A 23830-nucleotide genomic window follows, 5' to 3' on the forward strand; every position below is an offset into this window, starting at 1 on the left:
GCGGGGCCGCGTCCCCTCCAAGCGTGAGAAGATGGCGGCGGCGGCGGCGGGCCCGGGCGGCCGGGCCGCGTTGGGACGAGGGCGGCGGCGACCGGGAGGGCGACCGGGGCCGGCGGAGAAGCCCGAGGATGAGGCGATGGCGGCGGAGGAGGCGGTGACGGAGTGCCCGGCGTGCCGCCAGGCGCTGGCGGAGGCGGTGACGCCGCCCTGCCGCCACTCGCTGTGCCTCGCCTGCTTCCAGCGCTGCCTGCAGGGCCCCGGCCACCGCTGCCCGTTGTGCCGGGGCCGCCTCGCCGCCGCCGGTGGGACCGGAGGAGGAGGAGGAGGAGGTGGAGGTGGAGGAAGCGGAGGGGGGGAGCAGCAGCAACGGGCACCGGACCCAGGTGCGGCGGCGGCAGCGGCGGCTCCCGCCCCTCCCCCAGCGCCAACCGCCGCCGCGGTGGCTGAGGGAGGGGGAGCGCGGGGCGGGGCTTTATATAGGCGGTGGGCGGGGCTTGTATGGGAAAGGGGCGGGGTTTGTGGAGAAAGGGGTGGGGCTTGCGGAGGTGGGCGGGGCGTGAGGGTGTGAGGGGAGTGGGGTGGGCAGTTGGAGGGTGGAGGGGCGAGGGAGGGGGGTGTTTGTTGAGGGCGGGGGGTTGAGGTAAAAAAGGGGGGGTTAGGTAAAAAATGGGGGGTTTAGGTGGGAGGAGGGGGTTATAGGGAGTTTAGGAAGGTGTTGCGAAGGGATGGGGGGTGGTGGCATGGGTGGTGCATGGTCCCAAGGGGGCTTCCCAGCCCTAATGGCTGCAGGGTTCTCTGAAATTCCTCCAACTTTGACTGGGGTTCTTTGAAATTCTTCGCCTTGAGGGTGGTGAGGCGCTGGCACGGAGGAGCTGTGGATGCCCCAGCCCTTGAGGTGTTCAAAGCCAGGTGGGATGAGGTCCTGAGCAGCCCGATCTAGCGGTTGGTGTCCCTGCCCATGGTTTGGGTTGGAGCTGGGTGGTCTTTGAGGTCCTTTCCAACCCAAAACATGCTATGAAGGGGCCACGATTGCCTCACCACCACCAGGGGACATGGGACACCAGGTTCACCACCCCTTCATTATGAGAACCAGCCCCAGGCGAAGGGCATCAGGACCCCATCCGCCCAAAAAAATTAATGGTTATGGAGGTGCTGGCCAGAGGGATCAGTGAACATCAGGCAGGTTTGTGCTTGGAGAGAGGAATCGTGGAGAAGTCCTGGTCCTCGCTGACAACGAGTCCATCATCGCTGAGCTTTTTGCATGGAATTTCCTCCCCGTCCCAGCTATTTCCTCATGAATTTCCTCATGAATTTCCTCATGAACTCAGCACCACCAGCACGCTGCTCAGCCCTGGTGCTTCTGATGACTTATTGAGGGGCTGCCTGGAGGGGAGATGCACGGCACTGGGACAGGAGGGCCAGCCACCAGCCCACCTCTTCGCCTCAAAACCTCCCAATGAGCTGGTCCTTGCTCCTCGCTGGTTGTTGGCCCTGCTTGGTCTGCCCTTGCCTGGAACATCCACAGTCCAGCAACGCTTATATTTGATGAAAAAATGAGTTTTGGCTCCATGCTGGTCTCACGTTGTCTCAAGATGTGTGAGCTTTGCACCTGGTAATCGTCTTGGCCCTGCAGCCACCTTAACCACCCCGGCAGGAATCCCAAAAAGCGTTTTCGGTGTCGCTGCATTTCATTTTATGCCCGTTGCCTCTTGTCCCATCGCTGGGCCCTGCTGAGAAGAGCCTGGCAGGTAAAATCATCGAGGCAAGCCCCGTCCTGCTTTGCCCTTCGTAAATCCACGGTGGCTGCTCCCGATCTCCTTCTCCATGTGCCTGGAGGTGGTTTCCAGGATGAGTTGTTCCATCACCAGGGATCGAGGTGAGGCCTTCCTTTTTGGACAGGGGCAACGTTGGCTTTTTTCAGAGCACCAAGACCCTCTCCTGATTGCCGTGGCCTTTCAAGAGCGGCCTCCCCATGACGTTGGCCAACTCTTCGTGTAGAAGCAGGAGCAGCGTCCCCCAGGGGTGCCCCCAGGTTCTCAGCAAACACTGAATAAGCTGACACAATTAAATCACTTGAAATGATTTAGAAAAATACTTTTCATGGTTTTTTTTGGTTGTTTTTTTTTGTGTGTTTTTTTTTGTTTGTTTGTTTGTTTGTTTTTTAAACACGAGAGATGCTGCATGAAGCTTCCAGCTCAAACTGGGCAACCAGCACTGGTTTTGAGCCTCGATTTCGGTCCTTTGCTGGGATTTGAACACAGCAGTGGACTTGTGCAGACCCTGGCAGAGCTCAGGGATCGAGTGCTGTACAAATACACAGGAAGACAAAGTCCTCGTCGTGGCGCTTGCCAAACAAAAGGGGACGGAGGTGAGCGGCGAGGAGGCGCCCGCTGCCCTTTGAGCTCCTGTTTCCTCCCCCCGAGCACCCGTGGGTCCCACGTGGCAGCTGGAAAAGCTGGAAACGTGCCCCTGGATGCTGGCCTTGGCCTGGATTTGGGGCAAAAGTAGCTGAGAGGAGCAAAGATGGACGTGCTACCTTCCTGGAGAGCTGCTCAGGCCGAGAAATAAGAAATTAAGGATGCTCATATTTCTCTGAGGATGATGGAGTGCCATGCAGCGAGACAAGGGGAGTGAAATTCGTGGCAGGAGAGTGAGGAGTGAAGCAGGAATTCAGTTTTCCAGGGAAGAGGCTTGTTACGCCAGGCAGGAGCTGGGAGCTGCTCGCTGGGGGCATGGATAATACACGGCTAATTTCAGCAAGAGACCTGCAGGTGGTTTTGGGAAGCCACGGGGAGGTTGTTTTGCCACACTGAGGTCAAAGTTTGGGAAAACATCCCCAAAAAAAGGAATTCCACAGCCACGTTTGTATAACAACCTAAACACACACTTTCCCTCTTGTCCTGCTGGCCTAGACCAGTCAAGCTCTTGAGCATTTCCTGGTGATTCCTTAATTTCCTTCCACTTCTGCTTTCTGTAGCCTGTCCCCAGGTTATTTTTTCCTTCAGAGCACAGCCCTGTGAGCCTACAGACAACACTCCTGGCGAAGCACTGCATGAAAAGCAGGGATTGACTCCAAAAACCCAACTGAGGGCTGCAGCATCGGAGGCTTCAAGTGACTTAATTAAGCACATCCAAGGAGCACCACCTTCCTCTTCCTCCTCGTTGTGTTTAATCATCCAAGCTGCTAATGAAGGGACTGGTTAGGAGCAGACCTGAGCTAGTCCTGGTGACGACGTGGGATGCTCTCCTGGCTGTTGATCGTTGGCTCTTGGAAAATAATTATTGAGTAAATTGGGCATCCTGCTGAGAAGTGGTTGTAGCTGGTTACGTGGATGGGTTTTTATGTGCTTCTGAATGCAAAAGGTGGCTTTTCACCTGCTTATATCCCCACAAGCCCCCCGAATGTTGTAAATCCTCGCAGAAGACCTGTTCACAGCCACCAGGAGCCAGGGAAACCACACCAGTGCCACAAGCAAACAACAAGCAGGAAAGCTCTTCCAAAACGCCTTCCCTTCTCACATCTTCGTTATTTATAGCTTGTGTCCGTGCTCCTGTTCATTTTGGAAAAAAATCTATGATCACAAACGCCGAAACATTTCATATTTCCAATATTTTCATATTATTTCTCCGCCTGCTGTTCCCATTCACTGGTGGATTTCTCATTTTCCATCCTCCTTTTATTGCGTGCATGGATCTATTTTGTGGCTTTGTGTGCCTCTACCAGCTCCCCTTTGGCTTGCAGGAGGACGGATGGGGAATTGAAGGATTTCTGCTCCGAGGTGACCTGTTTGGGGTCTGTTGTTCCACCCACGCTGCCCAGGAGTGCAAATGAACAGCACCTGGCCACGATGCCCCCTTTTTTTGGGACGAAATCGAGAGGATTTGAGACGTCGAGGGGTGTTGAGGCTGCACATCAAACACCACTTATAATGAGAAATGATGCTAAATAATTAGGAAACGTGCTGTCCTTTCATACGGTGCAGGAATTGATGACTTTTTGAGGCTGAGCACTGCAGGATGAGGCCCCTCTGCCAGCTGCAGGAGCTGGGAGCTGAGGTTGCCCTGGCACGGGCACCGGCCCCAAAGCAAGAACGGGATTTTGGAAAGAAGAGGGCTGGGAAAGCACCACTGTCCCTAAACCCTGTGCATCTGGGGGTAAAACATACCTTTTAGTGATGAAAATAAGGTCTGAGCTGAGCCCCAGGCGCTCAGAGGTTGCTGTAGGAGCATCACAGATGGAAATTCAACCCGATAATGCCCGCGGGGAGCTCGGGGCCACGACCAACACCGCCTGTGGCTGTTCTGCAGCACGGGGAGGGCATTTCTGTCCTGGCACCAGCTCTTACAAGGTGAAGCAGCAGCTTTTTTTAGGGACAACACAGCCTTTTAGCCCATATTCCACCGCAGGAGGTGTGTTTGCCCTTGGAGCACACGAACCTTGCAGAAATACCGCTCGATTTGTTAAATCTGGGAGCTGGCGGCGCGCCTGCTTCCTCTCTTACCGGGCTCCTGTTGGTGAAGTTAGGAGAAAAATGGGGGCAAAGAGGGTTTTTATCAGCTTTTAGCCTGTGTCGTCCACCTTAGACTGCGTTGGGGTGCCCGTGGGTACGAGGCTGGCAGGCAAAGGTGTGCTAGAGCTGCGGGAGGTGCTGGGCAAGCAGTGGGGCAACGAGGCCGAGCAGCCCCAGCCACCCCACTAAAATGCCCTTCCTTCTTCTCCTTCTCCTTCCAGATTTCATATTCCGAGCGCCCATTAAGCTGAGCAAGCCAGGGGAGCTTCGGGAAGAATACGAAAGCCAGCTGAGGAAGGTACGGTACTTTTTTTATTGTGGTTTTTCTTCCAGGATTCCCAGCACGAACGCCATCCCACCTGCAAGGATGATGAAGGGATTTCAATTCCTGCTCTGGAACAACATCCAATTTATCCCATTTCTCTGCTCAAGCAGTTCAGGGAGGTGCTGGCAGCTATCAAGCATGCAGGAGATGGTTTTTGGTGCCGTGAGCTGCCTTGCAGAGCCAGGAGATGAGCACAGACCGTCCGTGGTGGACCTCACACAGCCCTGGGTTGTGTGGGGTTTATCAGAGCATCCCTACCTGTGGATAAAATGGATAAAATCCCATAAAAAACCAATCCCATAAAAAAGTTTTGCAGTAAAGGGTGGCTTCTCCTTGCTCCTGGAGTAACATCCTTCTCCTTAACCATCCATCACAAACTCGAGCTTTCTGTCTGTTCTTGGGCAGGAAAAGACGTTATTGAAAGGCAAAAATTAAGAGGGGGAGAAAACAACTTTTCAGCTATTTTGGAATTAGAATCTGGGAAAATATTTTCTATCTTTAAACTAGGGATTGATTGAATCTAAACCATCCAGTCCTTCATGCAAGCTGGCTGCTTTGTAAGTGAGAAATGTTGCAGCGAAAGCAGCGGCTGCTGTAGCAGAGCGGATAAAGGTTCAATTAAATCAAATTTGCTTAAATCCCACATCCTTAATCCCATCCTGTGCCTGGACTCATGCTTGGCCCTGCCGGGGCAGCACCTTGGTCCCTGTGATGGTGTTTTGGGGTGGTGTTCTGGTGTTCAGGTGGTGTTCTGCCAGCATCGAGGCTCTCTGTTGAAGCAGAGGCGGGTCAGGCAGGTGCAAGAGTGGGCACGGAGAGACAAAAGTCTGGTTTATTAATTAACTTGGACGTGGATTGCTGTATTGGGCAATTTATTTTCACTGGGACCCGGAGGATGAGTGTACTCGGGGTGTCTTTGGCTTAGCAAAGAAATAAAGCTGCTCCTTGCCAGGTCTGGGGGTAAGGCCTACAGGAGCAGCTTTATAAATCTCACTGGGAGATTTAGAAATTTAGAAACCCTCTCCAAGTGGGAGACTTCTTTTGGGAGCCAGCCCCTGGTGCTGTGAGGCTCAGAGGAGCAATCTGAGCTCTGGTCGGGCTGCAGCAACCCGTAGCAGTTCTGGCGTCTGCTGCTGGACCTCAACAAGAAGATGCCCCGTAAGCAAGCACCAGCACTTCTCCCTTCCCCACCCGCCAGGAGGAAATACTTGAACGTCTTTCTGGCATTTTGGGGATGGTTTTGTCTCCTTCCTCTTCCCCTTTTTGCTCGCCCCAGGGAAAAGGGCAGCGTGGCCTTGCCGGCAGCGCGGCGCTGACGATGTGCTCCAGCTTCTCCCTTGTTCCAGGGGGGAATTTTGGCTGCTGCTTCACAGGAGGAAGAGACTCCTGGTGCTTTTGGGGAACCTGAATGAGGCAGAGGACTCGGATTTGGGAACTGAAGCTGGCATGGAACCGGGCTTCCCTCGGTGTCACCCAGCGTTGCCGTGGGGACTTCTTCCTGAGCCTCCAAGCAGCTGCTGCATCCCCCAGATGTGTGAGTTGTTTTCCTGGCCCTGCTGCCCGGCCTTTTGCACTCCAAACCAAGCAGTCAGTGGAACAGCACACCGAAGAATATTTATTCGAAGTGGATAACCTCGTGGTGGGATTTTTTTGGCACTAGGGGTGACCTGGCTCTCGGAGAAAGGTGAAGGGTTTGCTGCCTACGCGCAGGATAACAAGAATAATTTTCCTTTTACACAGCTCTCTTGGTGCTCTTGTGTTTTACGTGCTTCCCAAGGAGGATTTCGTTTCCATGTGCTACAAACAGAGCTCGTCCTGCTACGCTGTCCTGTCACAAGCAGCCGATGGCTTGCAGTAGGGAAGCTGCTGCCGAGGTGTGTGCTGATGCTCGGCTTCGTGCGGCGAGGAGGAGAGGTCAGGCGTGAGCCTACCACACTTTTTTTCAAGCAGCAATGCTGAAATTTCCACATCTTGAGCAAAAATTGCCATTTAAAAATCAATCAGTGGCTCGTACGGCACTTTTTTAGTTCTGAAGTGATACCTGAAATGGCGACGGGAGGTTAAAACCTGGTGTGATAACCCTGCTGCGGGCAGCAGCTGATGGGGCTGCACCCAGGAGTTCAGAGGTGCTACAGAGGTAACATCAGGTACTTTTGGGAAAGAATCACAGAATCAGGTTGGAAAAGCCCTCTACAATCATCTGGTCCAACCTCAAACCCACCGCTGCCAAGTCCACCACTAAGCCACGCTACCAAGCTCTACATCTCCACAATTTTTGAAGACCTCCAGGGAATGGTGGCTCACCCACATCCCTGGGCAGCCCGTTCCGGTGCCTCACAACCCTTTCAGGAAAGAAATTTCCCTTAAAATCCACCCTAAACCTCTCCTGGTGCAGCCGTTCCCTCTGGTCTCATCGCTTGGTGCTTGGGAGAAGTTTCACCCTGGCTTGCTTCAGTTTCCACTCCTCGTGTCCTAGCACGGTGCTGTAATGTAATCGCCTTCTCCCGGAGATAATCTACACGAGGCTGCTTGAAGTGATGTTTTAGGATTACTGTGCCTCTCATCGTTAGTGCCTGGCTTCGTTTGCAACCAGCAGAGACAGAAATTTGGCCACAAGTCTCACACAAGATGTCCAAGGATGCTGACACGGACCCACTTGCTGAAGGACCTGCTCACTTTTGTCTCCAAAGCTGTCTGTCCACAGGTTTGCTTAAAATTAAATAATCCCGTGCATTTTTATGTGTGCTTGTTTTTTCACATTTGGGAGCTGAGTATAATTTTGGACGTGAGGAAAAAAAAAACACAGAAGACTTCCACATAGCCTCATTCTATAAAGCTGAAAGCCCCAGCAGCGTTGGGTAGGACCCGGCCAGCCCAAGAAGTCATCCTCACGACGAGCCTCGATGCGACCTCTTCCTTCAGATCCTTCCTGAAGGCCTCTGGAAGTGCAGAAATATTGCTGAAAGCTCACGAGATGTGCAGCAGAGCTCTCCCCGTGTCTAAATCACGTGGTGATAATCTCTTCAGCAGATGATGTGTTGTAGTTCTCGCTTCAGATGGGGAATAGATGGGGAATTTCAAGACACATCTTAAAGCATTGCTCAACCAGAAGTAAAATCTGCTTTTGAAACCGTTTGCTGAACACCCACAACCCGCCAAATGATGATTTTTTTACATCTTTTTCTACCTTCTCTCGTCCTCCTCTCTCCTTCGTCCCTAGGGGTTTGGATTTTGTAGGGTTTGGGTCCTCCCTAATCTACAAACCCCACTGTGCTGTTCCTGTAACGCACTGAACTCCGTTTCATTTCTTTTCACATTTTAGGGTAGCTTCCCTTGCATGTCTGTGCTTTTTTTTTTTTTTTTTCCCCTGCAGCAGGGAACGAAAACCCTGAGTATTTTTGGCGAAGCGAGGAGCTGTCGCAGTGTCACCCACGCTCTTCGTGCGCAGCGCCGTAGGACGAGCACCCGAAGCTCCCAGCAAAAACCACCCGTGCCCAAAGGCAGCGCCCCAGCAGAAAAGAGGGAAGCCCCCAGAAGAAAATAGGGGAAATTTGGGGCAGCTCCTCGCTGCCAGAGCCTCAGCACTCGGCTTGAACAGAGCTTGGAGGTGTCGGTGCTCAGGTTGAGCGGCGCGGTGGAGCTGCAGCTCTCCGAGGTTGGGGCTGGTAGAGGAGGATCACCCTTCACGGAGGTGGGTGGAGGAGGGAGGAGCAGGTCCCTGCACGTACCTACGGGGTTTATTCACGGCGTTACGTGCGAGCTGAAGCTCGGGGAGAGGTGAGAAGCTGGGCAGCCAAGGGAGGAGAGGCGAGGGTGATGCTGCCCCGGGCGGGCTCAGCCCCGCGGTGGTGCCGAAGGCGTCTGCAGATCTCCTTCGTCGGGAAGAGGTGGTGGAAAGGAGGAGAAGAAAAGCTTTGTTGGCTCTCAGCAGAGCCCGTGGCCACGTTGGGATAACCCCTGGGCTCGGGAAGGCTGAAAGCTCTGCGCCAGGAGGAGCTGCTGGAAAACAAAGGTCGGCCTCGGGTAGTTGGAGGTGGTCGCTGGGAGGGCTCCTGCTTTAGCCAGGAGGGCAGGGGAAGGGTTGGCACTCCTCTGAACCCCACTGCTCTTCTTCCTGGGCTGCACAAGCTCCGAAATGGGGAGGTAAAGGAGCATTTGGGACTGGAAGGGGCATTTGGGACAGCATCGGTGCAGGGCACGGATGGGAGATGCTGCTGGGGCTGCCCTGATGTTCTGTAGGATTTCTTGTTCAGTGATGTTCTGTGGGATTCCTTGTTCAGTGATGTTCCTTGGGACGCCGTGTTGAGCCTTCAGGCTTGGAAAACACAGCAGTGCAGCACGTGGGGATGAAACAACATCACCTCGTAGCCTTTTGGAATTGCTGCCGGTGGTAGAAGCAACCTGAAAACGTCTAAAACCACGTGAAAATTAGAAAGAATTAAAACTTCAGGCCTCCAGATGGAGATCTTCGGGCCTCCAGTTGGCCGTCAGAGGGCTGGACGATGTCTTTGGGTCTTTATCCCAACACATCCCTGGAATTTTTTGGAGAATTGCTGTAACCAACTTGAAAAAGACTTAAAAAAGACTTTAAAAACACAAAAAAAAGAAGCGTAGCTCGCGTGAAATTGTTGCATATGTGCTTTGCCTTGCATATTCCTATTTCTCGTGTGATATCCCTCGTTGACAGCCAGGTGTGGCACCCGAGACACTCCGATGACTCTGTCTCCTTTGTCGTTGTTTTTTCCAGATGAGGGAAGAAAAACTACAAGAAGAAAAAGCGTCGGAGGAGCTGATCCACAGGCTCGTGCTGGATGACATGGACGTAGGGAAAAGAAAAACGGAAGAGCAGCAGAAAAAAGACGAATCTGCGGTGCTCAAAGCGAGCCAGGAGTGTGTAAGTAAGCTCGGACTTGGCAATCCACATCAGAGACACTGTCTGGGGGGGTGAAATTACTGCTGAGATCCAGTCGTGGGGCAAGAATTGCTTTTTTTTTAAAGCCTTTCTTCCTTTGACACTGGATGTTGACGCTGGGTGCTTTCCAGGATTGACTTCTCTATAGCCTTGAAGGGGATGAGCTAAGAGTTTATAAAGATCCGTGCTATTGAGAACTATTTTCCAAGTTATTTTTATGACTACAGACGTTCTTCTGGGGGTTTTTCTCCCCTTCTGCCCACCCCGCTCAGGACTGGAGCTGCAGCTCTCCCAAACACATGGGTGAAACCTGCAGAGGTGCCCACTTTATTTTGGGTATCTATTTTGGGTCCTCAGGCCCACGGGTGTTCCTGTGGGCACATCTCCTGCTGAGCGGTGCCCGTTTCTCAGTTCAGCTCTGAGACTCCACAGGAAACGCTCTGAAGAATTAGGGATTGGCAGAGGATTATGTGGGCACTGAATCACCTCCTGTAGTAGTTTTTGTGGAGGGATTTTCTCAAGCTTCCTGTCCATCCAGTGTCTGATCACTAAATTATCTTTGTTCAGTGAGTCACAGCTCTCCGGAGGAGCTGCGTGCTTATTTTTTGCCATTATTTATGCTTCTGCAACCAGCCTCTGAGCTGTTTCGGCTCCAGTGAAGAGAATCCACGAGCGTTTACCTTGCTGGGAGGCTGCTTTCTTGGCTTATTTCCTCTAGGTGTAATCACAGCAGAGGCTTTTGGAGTCTTTAATACCTCTGCAAGAAATCCCTTTGTTTTCCAAGTGATTTTTTTTTGTCGTACGTGTCAGCTAACTCTTCCTTGGTTGACTTCAGTTTCCCGAACGCCTCTCGGATTCGGAGAATGAAGAACCCTTCCAGGGCAAGCAAACGCATCGCTCAGCTTTCGTGTCCAAGACCAGTGCCTACTCCTTTGCCTTCCTTTCAGGGTAAGATGCTGAGGCTTGATTCGAGCTTATCAATGTCCATCACGGATGTAAACATCTTGTTCTCCTTGCTGTTCTTCTGTACGTACCTGAGAAGCTTTGAATTTGTTAAAATCCGATCCAAATCCATAATAAGCAATAACTTTTCTCAAATTTTAGCATTGGTAAAGTGTCTGACTTCCTCCTACCTGTTATAAAATCCTGGGGGTTAACACATTTCGTGTTCATCCCATGATGCAGAAAAGTCATTGACTATATAAATAATATAAATATACATATATAATAAATATATAAAAATGTAAATATATATATAAAATAAAGTCATTGACATTATAAATTACAAAAATCATTGAAGAACAGAATTCTTTATGTTAAACTCAAGCTTTTTGTCAAACAGCTCCTCAGTGAGACCTCACACGAGCAGCCCATGGGCTTCTGCAGTGCTGTCGTTAGCTCTGACCTCAATTAACTACAATTAGGGGAGGCATTGGGGGGTTCAGTGGGGAGACCCTGACCACACACCAAGGCTCTGGGGTGCCGTGGTCAGGAGAATTCATCCCGACTGCTGCTTCAGCTCCCTCGACCCGAAGGTTTCCCTGCCCAAAACCCTGGGCTCAGCAGCTCAGCGCTGCGGCAGCCCCCAGGAACGATGCAGGCAGGTCCCTTTGGTCCCTATTTCTGCCTAATAGGGAATAATTTGGCTGGAAGGGACCTTCAAAGATCATCTAGTCCGAGTGTTTTTCGTTGATGGCTTCATTTTCAGTCTGGTCTGGCTCGTGGTGTAGCCACACGAGGCAAACCACGGCCACAAGGCAGCGGGGATGAAGATGATGAGGGTGGGGGACAAGGATGAGGTCCTGGCACGGGGGTGGGCAGCATCCAGCTGTCCCAGCAAGCTGGATTTGGGGCTCTGTCCACAGGGACGTGGTCAACTCAAGGCTTTTTGGGTGTCCTGTGCTCAGCCCCAGCCTCTCCCGGGACCGTTCGTCGTGCCGGTGCCGAGACGGGGAGTTCACATCGACTCTTATCAGCTCTTATCTCGTCTCAACTGCTTTCCAGGAACCTCACCTCCAAGGTGGAGAGGAGTCGCAGCTGCACTGACACCATCCAGGAGAGATCAAAGAGCAGGCAGAGATCAGCCCCAGCCAGCAAAACAAAGGTACGGCCGCTTCCACGGCGCGTGGCGGGGCGGGGAAGGCTTTGATGTCTTCCCTGCCTTTATCTGAGGTCATCCAACGCCAGCAATCTGCAGATACAAAGTCCTGGTGCTCTGGGGTGTTGCTGGGGCCGCGTTATTGCCCTGAGGCTGATCTGCTCCCTGCAGCTCACAGCAAAATCCTGCGAGGTCGGGAATTACAGAGCAGGAGAGTTGGACGGCTGGCAGAGCTCTTTGTTGGCTTTGTGGCGTAATTGGAAGGGCTCTTTCCCTCCTTTGTTTGGTAATTCATTTTCTTGCCAAGGCTGAATCTCCAGACAATTAAAGAGATTTTATTTTTTTTAAAGTTTAGAAAAAAAAATCCTCTTTCTCCCCTATTCTTTCCAAAGCAGGAGCAAAACTCACTGCTCGCCTGGTGCGAGCGCGCTTTCTTTTGCGCTTTCACCGAGCTCTCTGCCACGGGAAGAGTTGGCCAGGTCCTGCTTCCCTCAGATCCCAGAGAAAAAGTGAATTTCCTGGTGGCTGCAGCTTTCTCAAGGGTCCTGGTGGCTTTGGGCAGTGCAGCTTAGCAAGGGAGCACCGGCGCTGGGTGTCACCACGTCCAAAATGGGAGACGTGGGGATACAACATGCTTCGAGGCCATGATGCCATGACACCCATGAGGTTTTCTCCTCCCTCAACCACTTTTGGAAGGTCAGCTTGGTTGGGGGATGACATTTGGGATCTGGTGACATCCCCGTCAGTACGTGAGGTTGACCCCAGTGAGCACCTGGCTGGCATCCCCAAGGTTTCGGGCATGGACCTTGGTCAGTCCCGTGTTAAAAGCCTGGTCCAGTCCCTGGGGAGGTTGACAGAAGATAAATTGAGCTCAAAACACGGGATCTGTAACTCCCCTGCCTCCCCAGGCATTTTTTTTTTCCTCTTCAAGTAGATGTTTCGTGGGCCTGGCCAACGAAGAGTTGCCCTGCGAGGGTGTTCCACAAATCTGTTTTGACCCCAAAATCATAGAAACCACTCTTCCTTTGGCTGCAGCAGGGCAGGGCTCCCAGGTTAGCAGCTGGATAAAATCATTTCACCTCGAAAAAAATAAGAATGCCATTCCCATCAGTGCGTAAATGTATTTGTGGCTGGGTTCTGCCGCGTCCCGGGCGTAGGAGCAGCAGGAGGGGGTGCTGGAGATGCTCCTCGTAAGCTCTGCCAGAGCCCTTCCCTCCTGGTGGTTTGCTTAGGAGTGAGATAAACCCAGGCTGAGTATTTATTCCTCCTCTCCTGTGGGTTCACAGGGGACAAAAAGCCCTTGAGGAGCTTCCCTTGAGGAGCGTGGCTTCCTCCAGCTGCCTCTCAGCTTCTCGCATTGCTTCAGGGGTGCTTTTTTTGGGTGGGATTGCTGCTTGTGTGCACCCAGCAGCCCAAAGAGCAGCTCTTATACTAAAATAAACTCAAACCCTGGGTTATCCCGGGGTCTGGTGCCCCCTGCTTACGCCCCACATCCTCCCTGCTGTGCCGTAAGCCGCGGCGGTGGCCGCTCCCCTCCCTCGCTTGCCCAAACCCTCCTCCCCGAGCAGCTTTGTGAGCGGTGCCGCCTTCCTTTGCAGGTTCCCCCCGTCACCAGCGCCTCGACGCCTCTGCTGGGCGTTTTGTCGTCCACCCAGAACCACCGCTGCCTCTCCGCCCCCGACCTGACGGCCGAGAAGCGCCCGGTGCTCAGCGCCGCCTCCTCCCTCCCTGCCCTGCACAAACCCGAGCGCTCCATCAGCCCCGAGAGCAACGACAGCATCTCGGAGGAGCTCAACCACTTCAAACCCATCGTCTGCTCCCCTTGCACCCCTCCCAAAAGGCTCCCGGACGGCCGGGTCCTCAGCCCTCTCATTATCAAATCCACCCCGAGGAACCTCAGCCGCAGCCTGCAGAAGCCGACCACCTACGAGGCCAGCCCCAGGATCCTGAAGAAGTGGGAGCAGATTTTCCAGGAGCGCCAGGTGAAAAAGACTCTCTCCAACAAAGCCACCCTTACGTCCTCGGCTTCGGAGCCCGGGGAGGACCCCACGGGTCCCGACGGGTCCAACCTGTGCCACCGAGAGCCGCCAGCGCTTCAGGATGAGCAGCTCCCCCCTGATCCATCGGGAGCTCCTCGCCCCGAGCTGGATTTCTTCCCTTCCATCAGCCAAACGACGCCGGGAAGAGGGAGCGAGAAACCCCGAGATCCCCAGGCCTTACCGACGGGCGACAGCCTCGCCTCCCTCCCCCCGCGCCTGCCCGAAGCCCCCGACCCCAAAACGAAAGCGGCGGTGGAGAAATCCTCCCTGCCCCTCGGCCCCAAAACCCTGAGCAGAAGGCTCGTGGGGGTGAGCGCCGCGCTGCCCGACGGCGGCCCCCTGCCCGTCCCCGTCAAGCCGCCGGGGAAAAAACAGCTGAAATACCTGAGCAGCGGCGAGCAGATCCACGTGAAGAACAGCTCCTTCGAGGGCATCATCGGCGAGCAGCCGCCGGCGCTGCGCCGGGGGAGGAAAAGGCGCTGCAAAACGAAGCACCTGGAGCACAACGGCACCGTCAAGAGACTGCGGCACGCAGCGGGGGACGCCGCCTTGGCCCCGGAGGAGAGGCTGGTGAGGGAGGTGGAGCAGAAGCTCCAGCAGGAGGAGGAGGACAGGAGGCTGGCCCTGCACCTGCAGAGGATTTTCGACAGCGAGAACAGGACGGTGGAGAGGAGGAAAGTCCGGGTGGACCGCTACCTGCTGCGCTCCAAGAGCACGCTGGGCGCCAAGTAGAGTAGCGCCGCCGGGCGCCGTTGCCTTGCTTAGAGGACGATGAGGTTTCTGGGATTGTCTTAGAGGAAAGCTATTTTTTTTTTGTCATGCTTCCACCCACGCCGTTGTTTTGTTTCTGTTTTTGTTTTTTTTTTTTGTTTTGGTTTGGTTTGGTTTGGTTTTTTTTTCGGTTTTCGGTGGTAAGGCGTTTGGAGGTCCAGTTCGGAGAGGAGCCAGAGTCCTTACAGATTTCAAGAAAAAGGGGGAAAAAAAGAAAAAACACAAAAACTCCTCCAGCCTTGGCTGGTCCATGGGTCTGAAAGAGGTCCCTCAGCCCCCCCGAACACACTGCAGCGCGGGTGCCTCTGGGGTTCCCCTAACAAGAAGGGTTTTATGGGGTCCTGGGTCCTCAGCACCCCGCTCTGAGCAGGGGTTGGACCAGACGGACCCAGAGGTGCCTCCAGCCTCAGCCTCTGGGCGAATGTTTTGGGGTTATTATTTATGTTTTGAGGTTATTGAGGTTTTTCTCACCCGAAGGACCTCGTCCAGGCATTGCCTCGCCATCCCGCTGTGCCGGGAGCACCCGGAGCTCTGCTCGTGGGGAGGAAAGGAGGTCCTGGGAGGAGCGAGCTCCTCTCCGCCTGCCCCTTTCTCCTGATGCTGCGGTGATCAGATTTAATATTAGCCGAATATTTGTGCATCCTGGCTGGATTTAAGCTGAAAGCAGGCGGGCTGTTGGCGAGGGAGGCCTGGCTTTGTGCTGCTGTAGCGGTGACAGATGAACGCGCCTCGCTGGCTGCACGAGCCGAGGTTGCTTCATCAAGTGGGAGGCCAAAATGTAGCAGAGAAAGGACGTAAAATCAGGATTTCACAGGACATTTTATGTTCGTGGTCATGATAGCGGGAAGCTTGAGCTCGTGCAGCTTTTCTCCCAGGGTTTCTTCTCCTTCCTGCTCAGGGATCCAAGGGGGAAGGAAGGGAGGAGAAAGGAAGGGGGACGCTGGCCCTAAGGAGGAGGTGGCGGGTGCCCTGCAGGCTCTCGGCACCCCTAAGCCCTCTCCCAGCACCCAACGAGTTCCTGGCAGGGGTTTGGGGGTACACGGGGTGAAATCTGCCCTCCCCGTGCCCCGAGCTTGCCACCCACAGGTTGGAACCACTACGAGAGCTCAGGCGAGCGATAACACTACAGATTTCCACCTCGGGGCACGAGGTCGGGCACGTCCCTACCCAGACGTGGCCTCTGGTTGCAGCCGTCCTCCGGGCTCTGCTTCCTTTCACCTCTCTTCCCCATCCTTCGGGGTGATTCCTTGGGTTATTTCTGGGAATCGGGCTCTAAAAGCGCTTGCAGTGTGTTCGCTGGGGACCCTCGGTGCCAGGGGACAAGGGACATTCCCAGGATGGAACCAAAGCACGGGTTGAACGCCCCGTGCCCACGGCACGAAGGGGTTGTACAGACCCAGAAAATCATCGTTGCCCAAATTCCTCCCGAATTTATCTTCAAAATGGCCCAATTTCTCCTTTTTTTTTTAAAAAAAGGGAACTGGTTTTCTTTTACTCTCCCAGCACGCTCGTGGTAACTGCAAGGACCCTGGCGCGTTTTCCGCCTCGAACTGGATTTTTTTTTTAAAAAGGAAAAAAAAAAAGAAAAAAAAAAAAAAAGAAATCTTATATTTTAATGGATAAAATTTATATATTTTAAATACTATATTTCAACAGATCGACACTTTGGTTTTGAGAAATCTTATAGCAAGGATTCCGTAATATATATCTCTATCTATATAACCCTGTATCTCCTTACACACAAACTACTGGATGGCCGAAGCCGAACCCAGCCCCGGTCGCTGCCCCCTCGCACGGTGCTGCCGCATCAGGCGCGGCTCTTCGGACTCCACCCGAATCCTGCTCACGTACCCGGAGGTGAATTGGGATGAAAAGGAGTCGTGAGAGCCCGACTGGACCTAGGAGAGCGGCGCGGAGACGAGGAGCCGTGGCCCGAATTCGCCCTCTGCAGCGGTTTCTGAAGAACGAGCTCAGGATGCAAACCCACAGCTTTTACCCAGAATTTCTTCTTATTTTTTTTTCTCCCCCTGCTGTTTTAACTTAAAGCGTGCACTTCCTGAGTTCATCCAGGTTTATTATCAATCATACAAATCCCCTGGGCTCTGCCCTTTGCCTGCGGTTAATCCCTTGAGCCCCCAGCAGCCTTCCCTCGACGGTTTTCTCCTTTCTGGCTGCGCTGGTTCCCTCCGTGCCGGTGCTGCCAGCGCTCTCTGAGCAACCCTGCACAACCCAAACTACGTTTACAGGGGGGTTACACGCTGAATGTATCCTTTCCCCCTCCTAAAAACGATTTTGAAGTCCAATGCACCAGGCCAGTGTCTTTAAATATCTTTTTTTTTTAAGAAAAAAAAAAGGAAAAAGGTTATATAAATATTTAGGGTTTTTTTTATGTTAATTTTCTTGACCTCTCGCGGAGCTCTGTGCCTGCAGGATCCCAGCCTGCTGACTTCAGCCTTCGGAGAAAACCACGGCTCGATGGCAGCTGCTTAAAGGTGGAGGCAGAGGCTGGCAAGGTCCCGCTCCCCATCCAGCTCCCGGCGAGCTGCTGGCCTCGATTCCCCCCCACGTCACTGCCAGCTTCGGGGATTCGGGGTGGTTTGAAGCGACGACGAATGTCTTCTTCATTTAACGCCGTGTGAGGTCATTGGAGCTTGCACAAAAAAATAAAATAAACAAAGAATTGTACATAACTTTGTGTGAAAGAGCAGAGATTCCCAGCCTCGCGCACTGCAGCGGGCAGGCGCTTCCTTTGCGTGCCATCTGAGAAGCAAAATATTTCTTGCTGGATGCAGCTCAGGATCTGCAGAGGCCCTAAAGTGACACCGAGGGTTTCTTGATGCTTGCTGGGCAGCAATTTCTCACCCTCCTCCTTCCTGCAGCCGCCTTCTCGCCGCGACAGAGCCGTCCTCGCCGTCCTCGGGCGCTGCGCATCCTCCCACCACGTGGAGCTGTCCTCGATATCCCACTCCTAGGAGCAAAACCAGGGCAAAAGCTGGCTCGAGGCACCCCCCCGGGGCTCGAGGCACCTCCCTGAGACCCGAGGGGGCGATAACCTGGTGGCCAAATCCGCCAAAGACACCACCAGACTCCGCAAAAAACACCTCGGACTCCGGGGAGCTCTCCGCACCACCAGTAAAATCCCGTGCTCGGAGGCGGCCAGGACAGCCACCCGAAGGAAAAGTGCCAAAAAAAAAAAAAAAGGCTTCCCACGAGATGATTGTATGATGTTGTTCTATAGGCTCAGTATTTTTTTTTTCCTCCACCTGCTCTTGTACATGCCGTAGTCCTGCAGCATCGCCTGAACCCGCGCTTCTGTGGATGTGAGCGAGGGGAAGCAAGGGGGAGGTCGGAGCCTTAAAGACTCGCTCCCCGCTTTCAAACCAGCTGCTCTGAGAACCCCGCGGAGCCCCCAGCTCCTCGCTGCTCAACCAAAAGCCTTCCCCTCGCTCCTTTTCGGGGCTCGGAGGGATTGCTCCTCGCCGGCGGCGGCGCTCGGCGAAGCTGGGCCGTGGCAGCAAGCTCCAGGCGCGGTGCAGCTCTGATAAAAACGGTGCAAAGCTCCTAAAAAAACCTTTTCCCCTCACCTTTTAAAGCACGGCGAAGCACCCGACGGCTCTCAAATTAGCTCCTCACTATGCAAACAGGGAAATCTTCGACTGCTGACCAAGGAGGGGGGGGGGGGGGGGTTGCGTCTGCCTGGTTTTTCTCGGTGTTTCCTGTCAAACTGTTAAAAAAATAACAAAAAAAAAAACAAAGCTAGATGTTGCTGCACTTCTCTCCCACCGCGCTTGCAATCGTTGTGCTTTAGTGTTCTCAGCTCGCCGTCGGGAACGCCGCTGCGGTGAAAGACTGCGGTCGGTTTTTGGGGTCTCAGCTGAACCCCCCCTCCCTCCCCGTGGCTTCCCCCAAATGTTTTAAAAGTGCTGGAAGTTACCGGGAGGCCGTTCACTTGCATGTGTAAAACGTGGGTGCGAAACGCCAGGCGGGCGTCCGTCACGGCGTCGTGGCTTCCGCGGCGTGGAGCCGAGCGAATCCTGCTCGCGGGCGCTCGGCCCCGCGGACTCGAAGCTGCAGGACGGAGGCAGAGGTCGAAACGGAATAAAAGGAGGTTGTGCCAGCGAGCTGCCTCTTTCTGCTCGAGTCGCCGGGCGGGGGAAGGCAGCAGCATCCTCCTGCGGGCTGCTCTGAGAGGGTCACGGGTGGTCCTGGCTGGGTGAGGCTGTTGGTGAATATTTTGGGGGAAAAAAAGGGGTAAAGGTGAGTATAATGACATAATCATCGTGTAGTTAAGCAGGCAGGGGGTGCTGCTTATCCTCCACGTCTCCCCTCGTTCCTATTAGCTGCCCGACCCCTTGGTTGCATTGGTGCAGCTCTTTTTGGGCTAGATTTGGGTTTTTAATGACTGTTTTTGGGCTCAGCTCCCCAAGCACATTCAGGTCCAGCAGGCAGAGCCCCGAGGCCAGCCCTGCTCTGGTGACAACAGGGACACGGTGACATTCAGAGCAGGCAGGGCGGGCACCGTGCTGCTGCTCGGGGCTGCCAAAACCTCCCCGCAGTGCCCGGGGAGCGCAGCAGTTCTCCTACAGGTCGGGTTGGTGCAGGGATGGGGAGCACACACCTTATTTACAGGAGCTGCAGAGCATGACAGTGAGCAAACAGCTTTCCCGTGCCACCATCGAAGCATTTCGGGTGTTTTGGTGAGGTGTTTTGGGTGCTTTTAAGCTGGAATTTGCTGGCTGAGAGCCTCGGGTGAACCTTTTCCCCGCTCTCGATTTTCCAATCTCAGGAGGGGAAAAATGATTCCAAATAAATTATAAAAAAAAAGAACAAATTTATCCATGAAGGCAAAGATCTGGGCGCTTTATTCAAGCACTGGCTGTGCCGCAGCCTTCCTTTTGGGCACCTTCTTGGCCCCTTTTTTCCCTCGCAGCTGCAACTTTTCAGGGTTCCCCTGCTTGGAAGCTGCCTCCGCCAGCAGAGCTTTGATCCCCGGCACCTCATCCGAGAGCCTGGCCGTGCCCGGGGCCGGCTCCTCGCCGCTCTCCAACACCTCCTGGAGCTCCTCCATCAGCCTCAGCGCCTCCCGGTACGTCCTGGGGCTGGATTTCCTCTTCTGCAAAGCAGACGCTGGAAAAAGTGGGAGCAGAGCGATGAATCCTGCCAGCAACTCCAGCCCTGGAAACCCAGGGGGCTCAGGGAGCGGGGCTGGGAGGGGTCCTGAGCAATTCCAGAGGGAATACAGGTGTCTGCGTGGCCTCTTAGAGCCTAATTTATTCCCTTTTCCACTCCTCTTTCCCCAATTAGTGCAGGGGGGAGGAGCCAGGTAGGAAACGTGGGCTCGTGCTAGCGGTTCAGGATCGTGCCACCACAGGGGCTGGGACAGATAAAAGTTGGCCAGTGCCCAAAGACCCAAATCCTGCATCATCTCCGGGGCAAATTCCACGATTTTTTTCCCTCGGAGACTTTTATTCCAAGATTGTTTCCCTCGGAGACGGGTATGGGTTACTCCCAGTTGTAGGGTTACTCCCAGTTGTAGGGCCCAGAGCCTCCAGCAGTGTCTGCTCTGCATTTCCTCCTCCACAATCCCACAGCTAGAGCACCAGGGGCAACATTTCGAGAGGTCGAGGGGCTCAGGGACGTGGGGTGAGGCTGCAGCAAGCAGGTGAGCCTCCGTTCCCAATACCCGCCGAGCTCAGGGACACCTTTTTGCTCAGATCCTGCCCCAAAATCTGCAGTGAGGTGAAGAGAAGAGAGTGGGAGGGTGGGCACGTACCCAAGGGGATGCTGGTGACGGTCGAGGTGTTCCTCATGGCCATCAGGATCCCTTCCAGCACCTCGGCTTTCGTCTTGCGGGCGGGAGGGCCGGGCATCCTCCCGTGCTGCAGGGAAGGAAGAGCAGGAGGCTGCAGCGTGCCTGACGGCCGGGGACACGATCCTCCACCTCCTTCTCCTGCTCCCTCTCCCAAATTAACACAACCCTGTGCTTCTGCAGGAGGTGGGTGAGATGGACTCTAGTTTTTGGGGCCGAGCTGCTCTGTTTTAGACACTGAGCTAAGATTATCAATGTATTAAGCAATACTGGAGCAGCTTTCCACCACCCAAGAGCTGCACCGTTGCTTCAGGGGCACTTCCAGACACCAACAATGCTGTTCTTCCTTCCACATCTGCTCCCTTTACCTTTTTTCGAGGCACGTAGGGCTTCTGCAAGCTGTCCAGGCATGGCTTGGCATCGCGGTAAACCAGGGGGTGATTCAGGATGTAGTAGAGGGCCTGCACGTTCTTCTGGATCCCTGTGAACCAAAAAGGGGACAACAGCAGCTTTTGCTGCTCTTTTCTTGCTCAGAGCAGACCAAAGCCCTCAGCAGCCTGCTAAGAGCCCTCTGCTCTCCTCGCTCACCAACTGGCTCGATAAAATCGGGGTCGGTGTCCCCCCCGAGCAGCTCCTCGTAGCCCTTGTAGCGCTCTGGAACAGCCCAGGGGGTCTCTTCCTCGCCCTGCTCGCTCCTCTTCTCCAGCCTGTCCTCTGCCACGGGTCGTGGCCGGGGCCCAGACACATCCTCCACCTGGGAGAAGCAAAACCAAAGGTTCACAGCAGCATTTTCAGCAGGAAAAATCAACCAGAGCCTGCCCTGCTGGGGTCAGAGGGGTCTCCTGGTGGCCCTGAGCCACGCAGCCACCACCTCACGGTGGGAGCAGGCACTGGAGGGGGGGAAAGGTCCATCCCCATCCTCTGCAGACACACACCTGAGTCATGAAGAAGGCTTCCACCTCCTCCGGGGCTGTGCTGGGAGGCCTGGAGCTGTGTTCCTGGTGCCCCAGCACCCCCAGCTTGCTGCTGCCACCTTCCCCGCTCAGTGCTGTAGGTGTGGGGCCGAGGGGAGGCAGAAGCTGGGGCAGATTTGGAGGCCCAGCTCCTCTCTCGGCTGGCAGAGGCTTCAAGGTTTCAGCAGGAGCCTCCAGCGGCTGCTTCTTGACCTTAGGGAGATGCGACGAGACCTGGAGGGACACGGAGGCATTCAGGGGACAGCCCGGCAGCAGCTTCAGCCCCCCATAAATCCCTCGGATGAGGCCGAGGGGCAGGATTGGACCCAAAAACCCAGTTACAAACCTCACCTGGGCAATAAGAGAGGAACTGGGGGTTGGACACCCCAGCCTGATGCAGAATAAAACCCCTCCAATCCTTCCCTCCACCCTAACCAACCCCACTGGGGTCCTGAAAGCTCTTCCCGTGCCCCCCCCCCCGCCCCAAATACTGCAGCCAGGGTTTTGTCCCTGCCCTAGGACAAACCCCTTTTTCCCTGCCTCACCTTGCGGCTGGCTTTGAGAGGGATGGAGAAGTGCCAGCGCCCCGCAGCCAGGCTCCTGTGGCGAACGAGTTTAATCCCCAACCTCTGCTGGAGGAGCCGGGTCAGCAGAGGAGGCTGCCCTGTTGGAGGCAAGGGTTCATCAGGATTTATCCCCTTGGAGGAGGAACCTTGGATTTTCGGGGGATAAACAGTATTTGGGGAGCAAAACTGAGCCTCAAACTGCATCGTTGCAGTCCTGGTGGGGATTTTAAGGGCTTTTAGGGGCCAGGAGCAGCAGCAGGGCATTGAAATGGTGTTTGCAAGAGCCCTGCTCATGGAGTTGCTTTTTCACAATCAAAGCACCTTTTTGGGGGCCTGGGCCAGCAGGGCAGGGGTGTCCAAACACCAAGTGACAATGACAAAGGGGTCCCTGTCGCAGAGAGGGGACAGAAGGAGGGACAGGAGGGCAGGAGCACCCCAGGGAGCCAGGTTCCCACCGTACCGCTCCGGGTGGTGGTGAGGGGGTTGTTGTGGAACGTCAGCTCCTTCAGCCTCGGGAAGAAAGCCACGGGTAAGAGGGCTGTCTCAGCTGCAATCTGCAAGAGAAAACGATTTACCACTCAGCTGTCACCAAATCGGTAGAGTTTCACCCCAAAAAACACAGCCCTCCAACACATCAGGGCCCCAGCACTGCGCAGATGCATGCAGCAGGGAGGAGAGGAGGAGGAGGGAGGTGGCATCCCAAAACCAGAGATGTTTTGCAAGCAAGCAGAGCTGCACGATCACACCGCAGGGGGTTGGGGTGGTTTTACCCTGTTGGACAGCTCCGGGTTGGCCAGAGTGAGGCAACTCACTCTGCTCTCTCACTCAAAAGAGAGTGAAAAGCTGCCCTCAAAAGAAGAGGGGAGGGAGAATAAAGTGTGCTGGGAAATAAAAAGAAGAAAGAAGGAAGAAAAAAGAAGGAAGAAAAAAGAAGGAAGAAAAAAGAAGGAAGAAAAAAGAAGGAAGAAAAAAGAAGGAAGAAAAAAGAAGGAAGAAAAAAGAAGGAAGAAAAAAGAAGGAAGAAAAAAGAAGGAAGAAAAAAGAAGGAAGAAAAAAGAAGGAAGAAAAAAGAAGGAAGAAAAAAGAAGGAAGAAAAAAGAAGGAAGAAAAAAGAAGGAAGAAAAAAGAAGGAAGAAAAAAGAAGGAAGAAAAAAGAAGGAAGAAAAAAGAAAAAGGCTCATGGGTTGAGATACGGATAATTTAATTAAAGGGTAAGGAAAGGGGGAAAAAAGGAGAGGGAGAAGGAGGAGGAGGAAGACGAAGAAGAAGACAAAGATGAAGAAGAAGTCAAAGAAGAAGAAGAAAATGAAGAAGAAGATGAAGACGAAGAAAAAGACAAAGGAAATGAAGAAGAAGAAGAGGAAGAAGATAAAGCAGGGGTTTAGACAATCTGAGCACAATTCAGCTGCCTCGCAGGTGTCCTGTCCCACCTGAGCGATGCTGGATGCCTGAGATGTCCCTGTCGGTGGCAGATGGACACCACGGAGAGCTGTGCCCCCCTGCCTCAGGGGCCAGGATATCTCCAGGGGAACTAACCTGGGGCTCAGGCAGCTGAATCTGTGCACCCACGCCGAGCCACGGGGCCCAAATCACCTTGTTGAAGGCCAGGCTGAGGCGCTGCAGCTCTGGAAACGGAGCACAAATGTCTCCGCGCACAGAGGGAGCAGGCAGAGTCTTTGAGGCAGGTGGTCCCCCGTCCCTGGAAACACCCTAAAGAGAGGAAAAAGAGGGTGAGGCACCGCTCCAGAGGCTCCACAAGAGACGGCAACACCTCCACGAGCACTGAAACCATTAATATTGGTGCTTCCCCAACTGCTGCCTGCTGTGCTCCAGAGCTTGGGCTTGT

At 54.1% G+C, this 23830-nt stretch overlaps 2 protein-coding genes across 2 annotated transcripts in view; one reads left to right on the top strand and one right to left on the bottom strand.

The window, feature by feature from the left end:
* Positions 1 to 18411, top strand: RNF169 (ring finger protein 169). The gene is made up of 6 exons (XM_084497716.1): positions 1 to 383; positions 4733 to 4809; positions 9584 to 9730; positions 10584 to 10696; positions 11753 to 11852; positions 13445 to 18411. The coding sequence occupies exons 1-6, from the start codon at positions 32 to 34 to the stop codon at positions 14615 to 14617; spliced, it is 1962 nt and encodes a 653-aa protein (XP_084353842.1). The 5' UTR covers positions 1 to 31; the 3' UTR covers positions 14618 to 18411.
* Positions 17222 to 23830, bottom strand: part of XRRA1 (X-ray radiation resistance associated 1) — a gene marked incomplete at its 5' end in the record, with an annotated part of 13006 nt that continues 6397 nt past the window's right edge. The window contains 10 exons of the mRNA XM_084497703.1: positions 17222 to 18380; positions 18591 to 18875; positions 19275 to 19783; positions 20430 to 20535; positions 20834 to 20946; positions 21054 to 21219; positions 21401 to 21652; positions 21964 to 22082; positions 22445 to 22538; positions 23578 to 23694. Of these exons, the coding sequence (XP_084353829.1) occupies positions 19518 to 19783; positions 20430 to 20535; positions 20834 to 20946; positions 21054 to 21219; positions 21401 to 21652; positions 21964 to 22082; positions 22445 to 22538; positions 23578 to 23694 (1233 nt within the window). The 3' untranslated portion in view covers positions 17222 to 18380; positions 18591 to 18875; positions 19275 to 19517. The remainder of the gene's footprint in view (positions 18381 to 18590; positions 18876 to 19274; positions 19784 to 20429; positions 20536 to 20833; positions 20947 to 21053; positions 21220 to 21400; positions 21653 to 21963; positions 22083 to 22444; positions 22539 to 23577; positions 23695 to 23830) is intronic.

This window comes from Aythya ferina, assembly GCF_964211825.1.
Source record: "Aythya ferina genome assembly, chromosome: 1".
Classification (NCBI taxonomy): Eukaryota; Metazoa; Chordata; class Aves; order Anseriformes; family Anatidae; genus Aythya; species Aythya ferina.